Raw genomic sequence first — 12372 nt, 5'->3', positions numbered from 1 at the left:
TTATCTCCTTGACTACTCCTTTCCCATTCTAGTCCCACTGCCATAATCTTTTTCTCTCCTTTCTGGCCTCTCAATGTGACATGAAGTCACTATAGCTTTTGGCCTTTCCAATTTGGTGTGCAACATAATCATTCCACTTCTTAGTCCTTTACCTTTTCCGTCTATCACCTCTCAACTTCTCACTTCATAGCCCCTCGCCCCACCTTCTTTTTCTTTTTTTTCCCTCTCCTTTTCCAATTCTGATGAAGAGTTTTGGTTCGAAACACCGACTGTTTATTCCTCTGCATAGATGCTGTCTGACCTGCTGAGTTATTCCAGTATTTGCTTTTCTTTTCTTACATTGTCATTCAAGCTCTTGGCACTCATACATAATTATGTCTGAGACAGGCAGATAGGAATAGATAAGGCACAAACTAACTAATGCCGTTGACCTCCATACTTGTCAGGCCCACATCACGCAAGAATGATCCCAGCTCTCGGTGGTGGTGTAACTCTAATATTCTTGGATTATCCTTGAGGCAACTGTAGTCGCTTCTGTAATAACAAATCATCTCTTCAAAACTTGTTCTTTGATCTTTCAACCTTCACCCATCATAGCCAGCAGGAGAAAAAAGTTCTGTGCTTCAGTACTTGAGATAATCCATGCAGCATTTACGGTACTGCTGGAATAAACTTTCATTCATCTGCTATCTGTCCCCTTCACCACCCACTTGCTCTAGTCACTCAACTATATTACTTCATTTCTTATTTTAATGTCTTATTTTATTTGGGCACTCTTTTTGATCCTTTCAAAACAACTAAATGATTATCCTCTTCTCAAGAAGCTTCTCTTTGCTGACTTAACTTTCCCATTTTACAAATGCACAAATATCTTTCGGCTTCTTCTCCGAGGCTACTGAAAATATTGAAGATGACTTGCCACGTGGCTATTAACCAACTCTTTCAGTTCTCTTGTATGTATTCCATAAATTCTCTTGCACATATCTAACACTATTCCAGAATCTGCCCCTCAATGTTTCAACAAAAGGCTTTAAGTTTTATATGCCTTGTTAGACATTTTGAGGACCAATGAAAGAGAGTATGTAGCAGCTGTGGAAAGGGAAGGTCAAAGTTAATTATTCAAGGCAATGACCACTGTTGTTATAATTTAAAGCCCGAGTATTGTTTTGTGTGGGAAGTCTTAGGCAGAGAATGCTTTTTTTACAATCATACTGCAATTTCTGTTGTGTTCCTTTTGTAGTGTTCTAGTACTTGTGCTGGAGGTTTCCAACGGCGTGTCGTGGTTTGCCAGAATGAAGATGGTTATGATGCCAGAAATTGTGCTGAACAGGCCAAGCCTGTTGAAATGAGGCCCTGTGAATCTGGTCCTTGTCCTCAGTGGATCTATGGCAACTGGGGAGAGGTGCGTTTTATTATAGTTTCACTATTCTTCTCCATTCGGCATTTATTTCCTAGTTTTAAGGTCTCTAGTTTTCTAATTCAATATTGATTTTGTATGCTATAAAGCCACAAATACGTCTTCTTCAATAAGTAGTTTGCAGAGAAGACAAAGAGATTGAGGTTAGCTCTATATAATTATAGTTTAGTAAATATAAATATAAGGTTCAAATGTTATCCTATGAAATCCCAATTTTACATTTTGCAATAATAACTCCTGCAAGGGAATTGCCTTCCATTCTAAGGAAAGATTGAGCAAGTGAGGGAAATTAGGGAATTAGAATTACCTATTGATTGATGAACTTAATTGTATATTTCAAACTCAACTAAAGTAATAAACTACAGCTTTCCCAAGTCCACAATGAGCAGAAAACATATTTGCTTTCTAATGCCTTTTGGTAATAATATATTGACAGTACTTAATTGGAATCACTTAACAAACATAAAATCAGAGATTTGGAATGAATAGATTACTTTCAGATTAGCAGTCCATGTCAGAGTGTCTCATATAGTTACATTCTATATTACAGTCTTGAACAATGCAATCAATTGTATTGCAGCCGCATTTGATGATAATGTAAAGACAAGTGGGTTTGCGCATTACGAGAAAGACACAAGGAACCTGCAAAGAATATATAAAGGTTAAAAGAAGTTGCAGAATGTGAGGTTAGAAGGAAGAATGAAAAAACAAATTATTATTTAAATAGATTGAGACGACAGAGCATTGTAATGCTAATGAATCAGGTGCAGGCAAATCATTAGGAAAGCTAATGAAATGTCAGTCTTTACCACAAATAATGTGGAGTATCAAAGCAGGAAATGTGTTTTGTAACTTTATAGTGAGCTGCAAAGAGCATACCTGCGGTACTGTAAACAATCTAGGGTACCATATATAAGGAATGATAAACTTGCCCTTTTGATAGTACAAAGAAAGTTCACTAGGTTGATTCTTGGGATGAAGTGGTTGATGTTTCAAAAGAGGTGAAGCAATGGGATAAACAGAAGAAGATTTTTGAGAGGTGGTGTTATCAGAGCATGTAAGGTGCTGAGCAGGTTTAAAATGGAGGGCGGTAAGAGCATGTTACTCTGGTGGGGTTATTTAGATCCATAGGCCATAGCTTCAGAATGGAAGGCTGCCCATTTAAGATGGAGATAAGCAGGACTGGAATTCTCTGCTCCAGATCCTGCAGCTGCAAAGGCAGAATCATTGAATATATTCAGGGTGGAGATTGAAAGCAATTAAAATACAAGGGGTGTCAAAGGGTATGAGGAAAGAGCAGAAAAATGGTGGTCTGGCCAAAACTGGATCAGGTGTAATCTTACAGAATGGCTGAGCGTGCTTGAGAGGCCAGTTGGATTTATACTACACCTTTTATCTGTGCTTGTTCTTGCGACAGTCTTAAACTGAATAATTTCTACTATAATTGCATAGACACTTAGCATACTCTGCTTTCAATTTTATGCATTGAGTCTCAATGAATGTATATTTATCTTGGTTAACATTTACCATTGATTAACAAGAATGGCTTGCTGAGCTGAATTTTGAGGGTGGGCTTTCGAAGTTTGACACTTGCTCTTTTTAAGTTAGGAAGATTCAGATATGATTTAAAGAAGATGTCTAGACACATTTTTGCAGGGTGTGGTAATCGAGAAAAGATCACAGTCTTAAAATTGTAACTAATTTAAATAGATGTGGTTTCAGGAGCTATGAATTTATGCTAAGCATAATGAAAACCTTGAAATCAGTCCTTTAATTACTATCAATATGGATCTCATTGGGAATGATCAATAGTAGGATCATCTTATTCTGTCTAATGATAAAAAGACTTAAGGTTGAAGAGTGTGTGAAATGAGTTGAGAAGAAGCTCACACGTAATGTAACCAAATTACAAATCAGCCTCAGGAATGAATAATAGGCTCTCACTCCTTTCCTCTGTACTTGCATAAATCATTCTTAGTAGCAAGAGATAAACAATATTCCCTAATGTTTCACTGCATGTTTAATAGTCAGAGGATTAAGCACTTGACTGTAGCTGTTATTTCCTTTTCTTACTGAAAAGGTATTAATGCGTAAATTGCTACATAAACTATTTCACAATTATTGCTTTATGAGTTCATTAATTACCCAAGCTTAACAGCAGAGAAAAGTTCATTATGCATAAGGCAGTTTATAAAGCCTAGATTCTGCAATCCATATTGTGAACTCTGTGTTCATCCAAAAAAAATTATCTGCAATCAAGTAAATTAGAAAAAAGATAAAAGATTAGAAAAAAGTTCTCAACAAGCTTCCTAATTGTTTTCATTTATTTCAAATTCTGCTCTTACCTGGTCTGGTTGGAATGATTTATTATTCTGCATGTTGATATTAATCAGCCAGAAAATAACATGTGAGATAATGTTCTAGATGCTTTAAAGTTCCAAAAATCTTTATTTTTCCATTCACACAAATGTTTTATTTGATTTCACAGTTATTTCTAAGATGCTTGTTTTGGTTTCTGAACAGAATTTACTGTTGTACAACCTTCCTCTCCTCTCTTTTGTTGCAAAATTGTCACTTTTTAATGGATATGTTGTTGGCATTAAATTTATAGTGCACCCAGGTCTGTGGTGGGGGAGCAAGAACAAGACTGGTTATTTGCCAGCTTCCAAACGGCCAAAGGCTAAATGATCAGAACTGTGAAATTCTTGACAAACCTCCCGACCGTGAGCAATGCAATACTCGAGCTTGTCCTACAGATGATGCCTGGCATAGAGGTCGTTGGAGCTCGGTACGATAATCCTTCTATTTATATAACTTAGTTCATCACTCTATGGATACATTAGTTTATAAAAGTTCTGCTTAATGCCAGGGTATAGTTCTGTAAATGTACACCTTTGTGAGTTTACATTTATTATTTCCTAATTGAATTCATGCTGCTGTTAATAATAATGAAGGCCAGTAATAGACAGTACACAGTTATGTACCTCAAGTCACAGGCAATTGGTGCAAAAATGTATTTTCATATATAAAAAATAGCTGGGAGCTTGTGCTTGCTCTCTTTTGAGGTCTCAAGGTTTTCAACAATTTATTAGCCTTTTTAAATTCAGCAGTGGTATTGGATTTGTGTAATGCTATGTAAAGCCATTTTACCTCACTAAACTGTTACCTGTCAGGAGGGGTGAACTTTGGCTGTAGGAACAAATTGACCATTCATTATGTCCACTTGCTGAGTTTCATTTCCATTAACTTAGATGGAACTGGAAGTCAGGTGGGATTTGCAACTCGCCAAAGCAGCATTAAATTTTGACTCATGACCTAAATGCATGATAACCCAGTTTCGACCCACTCATCTCTTAAAAAGACCAGATTATCTTTCAGCATGTGTCATTTTATGAACTGTACATAGTCACAATGAAAGATATCTTAGTTCACTGTTTCAAAAATCTGACTCATAATCAGTACGATCTACTGTTCCCATCTTCATGTCTATAAGAAGTAGTATGTCAATTCAGAAATTTAAAAAGTTATTTTTGAATTGTCACATGACTTCTCAGGTAATTTATTATGATCATCCTGTAGCTTCTTATCAAAAGCAAGACATGCAAGAAAGGGTCAATGGATTAAATCACTCTCTACTTGAACACCAACTTCTCACCTCAGAAATTTATAAACAGCATGTTAATAAGGGAATTTACTGATTCAGTTCTTGGGCAAAGCTTCTCCTCCATATTTTTAGGTTTTCCTTGTGAAAACATAATATGTGCAGTGCTCCTCAATTTGCTTATATTTAAATTCCTGGCCTGGTATACAGTTAAATTACTGCAGCAGTTAAAATGTTACTGATTGATGTGATGTACACGCAGATTTTCAAAGTTCAAATTAGGTACATTATGAAAGTGCATGTATGTTACCATATACTATGTTGAGATTTCAGGTAAGTGACTGTGCTTAGGCAATTATGTTTTGTATTGTGATCCAAGGTTTCAAATGTATGTTCATATCTGTATTGTCACATCTTTTCTTGATCTCATTCCCAGTCTTTGTAGTTTTCTTTTGGATACCTCAGATCCAAAAAATACAGCATTAACAAACTGAAGTTTTGGAGTAATTAAGAACATTGATTGATATATTAGCTGTTTGAACTGTTAATAAATCAGAAAAATGCCAGTTTGCACATGTACATAAGAAATAGCAAGGGAACATTTCATCCAAACACGGGTGAATATGGATCAGCCATAGCCATGCCCATGCACATTACTTTTTATATCGGGAATGTTACTTTTCTTGGGTAAGGTGATTTTTTTAAACATACCTATGAGCTCATAAACATTAACCAGTGTCCTCATTAATATGGAGTTTGCTGGATTCTAACCAAACTCATAACTGCCTTGCCACCATCAGATACACTTATTAAGAACATTAATAGAGTGGAAATGCTTATTAAAGTAAGAAAAATCTGCGGCAAAACACTTGGGAATAATTTAATGAAGCTGATTTGCCAATGAGCCAGATTCTCTGTCAGCAGTGTAGACACATCATTTTATGTAAAATAAACTTTAAAAAAATTTTGAGGCAGTAAAGAATGAACTTATTCTGTATTAAAACAATTTTGTTAAATACTTACAAACAGGATATTATTGGCTTGGATTCTGTCCTTCATAATACACTTCATTCACTGCCATATATACCATCAGAGATAATCATACATTTAGATTTTTTAAATTCTATTCACAGTTTATAAATTTATGTTATAAGTAATATCAACAGTTTTGTCTACATTAGATACCCTGGCAATTTAAGCATTTATATAAAAATTGTACATATTGCTAAAGAGCTTAATTTATTAATGAAGTATTTGCTCCTGTTTAAAATGTGTAAATATTTTATAGTGCGCAATTAAAATTATGATTGTCACATTTTCTAACCAGATGAAATGTTTAATTATGTTCTTGCTCTTGGAGAATCCTGGTGCTAATTTGCCAACATCATAGAAATGTATCTTCTATATATTTACTTTAATAATGTGTACAACAGAGTTCTGTACAGTTGACAGGTTTATATTAAACCTAAAAATTAAATGTTGTTTTTGAACTGTTTTTACAGTGTAAATTTAATCATAAGTGAAAAAATATTTACATTTGTTCCTAGAGATACAACTTAATTTAACAAAATCGATTCTGACTTGGAAAGTTTTAGCCAATGAACAAGCAGTGCGAAGGTGCTCATATTCATAGTGGATTTTGTTAACTTTGTTGTATTGTGCAGTTTCTACATTAATAGAGCTAGCTTTGTCATTCAATTTTCAATATAAACTAATTAAAGAGAAACAGCTTGCACCACAAAAATAAAGATTTGTAACCACAGAGAAATACATTTGTTTTTTATGCATGTCTAATGATCAAAGCTTGACCCAATTATTGGAAAGTAATTCCTTCTGAAAAAGCATTTAATGGAATCCTGTGCTGCTTTATTGTGAGTTGGGTTCAGTGAATATATTCATAATTCAGTAGAGACTGCACATTTTAGAGGATTGCTTGCACGTTATCATAACTGCCAGGAGCAATATTTATAGTATATTTACATAAACTATGAGAAATAAAGGATGATTCCCATCCTGCTGTCTTAAATTCAGTCAAATGTAAAGGTAAGCATTTTATGAAAGCTTCAGAAAAAAATTATAAAGCTTCTATTTCTACTTCATGTGGCACAGTAGCACAGCTGTCAATGCTGCTACCTCCTGACTCTGGGAATCTGGATCCAGTCCTGACCTTGATGCTGTCTGTGAGGAGTTTGCATGTTCTTTTTTCAATCATGTGGGTTTCCTTTAGTTTCTTTCTTCATCACAAAATAAAAGTAGGTTAATTGATTTACTGTTATTTGTAGTGTAAGTTAATTAGCAAAAAGAATCAAAGGAGAGTTGATGGACTTGTGTGAGAGAGAATGAGTTGTGGGGTAGTGGGATTAATGAGATTGCTCTTCTGGGAGATGGTATGAATCCGATAGATCAAATATCCTTCTTCTGTGCTGTTATTGGTATAAGATTCTAAGAAACTTGGTGGCTGTTTTATTGCATAGCATATACTTTGTGAATGAATTTCATAGCTCTTTGAGTTCTGCAATGGGGCTATTTTTATATGCATTTGTTCTACACGTACAATACCACATTTAAAATTTGATTCCATATGTTAGAACAGTGAAAGTATGCTGTCAGCATTAAATGGTTTGATGGTATTTTAAATAGAACTTCCCACTAGAGCAAATGGGCTCCATTCTTTTCAAACATTGCTGCATGTGATTTTTTGTTGCCTTAGCAATGCCTCTTTTATTTGGGAAATTACATGTTACAAAAATCATTTATTTGAATCAAAGGTAACTTGAATTCACAGTGAGCTATAAATTATGAGTTTAGTCAACTGATAGTTATTTTTAGTAGTTTTACAGAATGCCAAATGCAAGAGTTTTTAAATGACAACAGATACTGTAATAACACTGCTAGATTTTAGCCAGGGTTGAAAAGCTTCGATTGCAATGGAACTAGCGACAAGCACAAAATGGGTTTTCTTTTCAATCACCTTGTGATAATCTAGCAAAATATATCAAATTCCTCTACTGGAACCCATATTGAAATTAGTGGAATGAAATTTAAGCAGGTTTTACAGTTGGTATGGAATTATCACCAGATCACTATCCAGACAAGGATGAAAATCAACCCTATGTTTGGTATTCTTTTATAAACTCAATATTAGTAACTCTTGTGGGTTGCATTTTCTATGATGCATGTTGGAATGATGAATATCAATGTGGTAGCAATGGTTTATAATTTATTGGAATGTATACTGAAAAAAATTAAATAAATGCTTTTCTATTTGGTTTAGAGTTAATGAGAAACTGGAATATTGGTTCAGTGGAAGAAATACAGGGCAGATATAACTGAGTATATCAGTTGATTTTGCTCAGCAGGTAGATGGGGTCACAGGGCAACAGCCTGAATTAACTGATTCTAAGTCCACCAGACATCTGTTTTCTGTGATATAAAACTACTTGTTAACCATTAATTTATTTCTGAGAAGTTTTGTAAGTTCCCTGCTAAATACCATTACTGCAATACAAGATCATATTAATCATTAAGTGACTTTAACAATGGACATGTCCACTGCTTAGGATTGCTAGTTATTGGGAGGAACTATAAATAAATATAAAAAGTTATGTATCTATATGTGACACATAAACATAAAGAAAGTAGCATTCAGTGTTTCCTAAAATGGAACAGAGTTTTCTTTTCTCCTCTTTTGCATCCTTACATTCTTAGACTCTCCCACCATAGGATTTTTTTATGGTGGGGGAGTCTAAGACCAGAGGACACAGCCTCAAAATAGAGGAGCATCCTTTTAGAACAAAGATGAGGAGGAACTTCGTTAGCCAGAGATTGGTGAATCTGTGGAGGCCAATTCACTGGGTACTTTGGTAGATTCTTCATAAGTCAAGGCGTGTCTGGATACAAGGAGAAGGCAAAAGATTGGGGCTGAGAGGAAAAATAGATCAGCCATGATGAAATGGCAGAGCAGACACAATGGGCACAATGACCTGATACTGCTCCTCTATCTTATAGTCATCATCTCAGCCCAATAAAGCATCACAGCAGGGACTTTCAAAACTTCCCAGAAATAAATTCAGCACAAGCATGCATGAGGTATTCTACACAGCCTTTGCAAAAACCATTTTTTTTATCTCAGCATCCTCTTAACTTAAAGTTATGCTTGCAGATGAAGAGAAGATGCAAATTCTTTATGTTGGAAAAGGTTAAATCTAGTAAACATTTCTATGTTGCAAAGGCTGAACTTGTTTACTAAGAGATCATTATAGTCAGAAGGACTTAAGAACAAAATTAGCTGTCAATTATTTTAGATTCTGAATAAATTGATATGAGGGCATCCCTGTATGCTGTGTTGAAACTCGTTGTGAAGGTCTGTTGGAGAATTATTCTGCTGCTATCAAATTTTGATTTTCCTGACAGATTTCAAGCAGTCAACAGAAATTGCAGACCTTATGTAGAAAGCAATCTCCAGTACGTCATAAGTGGTGTGATCTATTTCATCATAGCAGTCTCATTTACGCTTTAATCCAGCTCTTGTCCAGGCCATAATCCAGCTGTAATATTTCAATTCTGAGCAATTGGAACACCAGTAGCAGCACCAATCTATGGAGGAGACTTTAAAATGAGGCACCTTTTTCCGATCCTTTTCCTTGGTAGAATCTTAAAATCAAGGATATTAGTTTTAAGGAAAAGGAGGGAGTTGATATCCTGGCAAATATTTTACCAAAATAAAGCAATTGGTGATTGTTCAACTAATTCCTGGTTACCAAATAAACATATTGTAAATGTAATTAGACTATAAGTAGCTATATTCATTTAAAACTCCTTGAAACATTGTCCATGGCTAAACCACCCAGAGCCAGCAGCCTCCCTAGTTGTCCAGATTCAATTCCATAATGTAAGTAAAAAAAAGTCACCTTTTCAAGATTTAAAAGTTCCTCATATTGACATTAAGTAGTAAACACATTAAGTCTGGAAAATTAAATACCAAGCCAAGCATAGCAGAAAAAAATGGATTTGAGTCCACTGGAATCCAATAAAAACCTCTATATTTGTAACTATATTCAAACACAAATGTCACATGGATTTCCTTGCTCTTACTGGAAATGTTCAAAAAATATGAGAATGTGAAAGTTGGGTCTAATAAAGAGTGCAGAAGACAATAACTTCTCGGGCTTATTTTCAGCATCATCATGTTTCACATAATTCTGTCTGCATTGCCCCAAATATGATTATGGGTTGTCATGTATGTATACAAATGAAGCATTCTGAGGAACTGACTGGGAGATCACGCTTAATATTATTAATCTATAATCCTTAGCATATTGTCTAAGGATATATTTAAAGTCAATCCTTATGATACTTTTACAGCGAATTATTACTGAAACTAAAACAGTTCTGTTCTAAAGCCTTCCATGCAGCAACACTGACAATCTTTAATAACTTTGTGGATATTGATATGTAAAATCTATACGCAAAGTCAGTCAACCAATATTACTGTTTTTTCTTCATGAGGTGACATCCTTCTGGTGAAATTTTCAGAAGGCATTGCACATAAACTGTCTCGACTTCCTTTATAATTTGTCATGTGTTGCATCAGGATCCCATTTTATGGCATTTTTGAATGTGTTGACATCTTGTCCTTTTTCCAAACTGAACAATTTTAAAGCACTAAATGGATATAGGGAGTGTTCCTTCCATATCAAGCTGGCAGATTGCATGAAATTATTACATGGCCACATTTGCAGATTCAAGGTGAGCCCATTTTGCCTCCATGATCAGTGTTGCCAGTGGAGGTATGAAAATTTCAGCCCTATATCATCAACATTATTTATTGGGCAAGTCCTGAGTGTGGGGAAGCATTCCTCAATTAATTCTTCTTTTGGCTCCATTGACAATTCATTTCAACAAGTAAATTTCTTAGCATTTTATCTTGGCTTGACCACAACCAGCTTGAAGTTTGCTTTATTCAAGATAAGCCACCTCCTGTGAAATTCCTATTATTGGCATTAGTTTCACCATTAGCGTTATTTAAGACCAGGATGGGCTTGGATGGATGGTGTCCTAAGATGTCTGATGAATGGCTTAGATCAATTTTGGGTGAATTAGCCATTTTCCTGGCATCGATAGGTGAAAGATGTTGCGATTCACAATTTGGACTTAAACCAATGAGATGCTTGAGAGTTAAAGAGAAAGAAACAGAACTGACAGAAGGGAAGACCAAGGCAAGTCAAGTCAACTTTTATTGACATTTCGACCATAACTGCTGGTACAGTGCATAGTAAAAATGAGACAATGTTTTTCAGGACCATGGTTTACATGACACAGTACAAAAACTAGACTGAACTACGTAATAAAAAAAACACAGAGAAAGCTATACTAGACTACAGACCTACACTGGACTGCATAAACTGCACAAAAACAGTACCGGCACTACAATAAATAATAAACAGGACAGTCGGGCAAGGTGTCAGTCCAGGCTTTGGGTATTGAGGAGTCTGATAGCTTGGGGGAAGAAACTGTTATATAGTCTGGTCGTAAGAGCCCGAATGCTTCAGAGCCTTTTCCCAGACGGCAGGAGGGAGAAGAGATTGTATGAGGGGTGCGTGGGGTCCTTCATAATGCTGTTTCCTTTGTGGATGCACCGTGTAGTGTAAATGTCCGTAATGGTGGGAAGAGAGACCCCGATGATCTTCTCAGCTGACCTCACTATCCGCTGCAGGGTCTTGCGATCCGAGATGGTACAATTTCTGAACTATGCAGTGATGCAGTTGCTCAGGACGATCTTAATGCAACCCCTGTAGAATGTGATGAGGATGGGGGGTTGGGAGATGGACTTTCCTCAGCCTTCGCAAAAAGTAGAGACGCTGCTGGGCTTTCTCTGCTATGGAGCTTGTTGAGGGACCAGGTGAGATTCTCCGTCAGGTGAACACCAAGAAATTTGGTGCTCTTTACGATCTCTACCGAGGAGCTGTCAATGTTCAGCAGGGAGTGCCCTCCTAGAGTCAACAACCATCTCTTTTGTTTTGTTCACATTAAGAGACAGGTTGTTGGCTCTGCACCAGTCCATTAGCCACTGCACCTCCTCTCTGTAAGCTGACTCGTCGTTCTTGCTGATGAGACCCACCACGGTGGTGTCATTGGTGAACTTGATGATGTGGTTCAAGCTGTGTGTTGCAGCACAGTCGTGGGTCAGCAGAGTGAACAGCAGTGGACTGAGCACACAGCCCTGGGGAGCCCCCGTGCTCAGTGTGATGGTGTTGGAGATGCTGCTCCCGATCCGGACTGACTGAGGTCTCCCAGTCAGGAAGTCTAGGATCCAGTTGCAGAGGGAGGTGTTCAGGCCCAGTAGGCTCAGCTT

The 12372-nt window shown here is 36.3% G+C and overlaps 1 protein-coding gene across 2 annotated transcripts in view; it reads left to right on the top strand.

Annotated features, from left to right (window-relative positions):
• LOC132377844 (A disintegrin and metalloproteinase with thrombospondin motifs 9-like) overlaps window positions 1-12372 on the top strand; it is a 249369-nt gene that overhangs the window by 117593 nt on the left and 119404 nt on the right. For both annotated transcript variants that reach the window (XM_059944273.1, XM_059944271.1), the window contains exons 27-28: window positions 1241-1402; window positions 4029-4205. In XM_059944273.1, the coding sequence (XP_059800256.1) occupies window positions 1241-1402; window positions 4029-4205 (339 nt within the window). The remainder of the gene's footprint in view (window positions 1-1240; window positions 1403-4028; window positions 4206-12372) is intronic.

Source organism: Hypanus sabinus, chromosome 19 (assembly GCF_030144855.1).
Source record: "Hypanus sabinus isolate sHypSab1 chromosome 19, sHypSab1.hap1, whole genome shotgun sequence".
Taxonomy (NCBI): Eukaryota; Metazoa; Chordata; class Chondrichthyes; order Myliobatiformes; family Dasyatidae; genus Hypanus; species Hypanus sabinus.
Note: the sequence above shows the minus strand (reverse complement) of the source record. Positions and strands in the feature narration are given on the sequence as shown.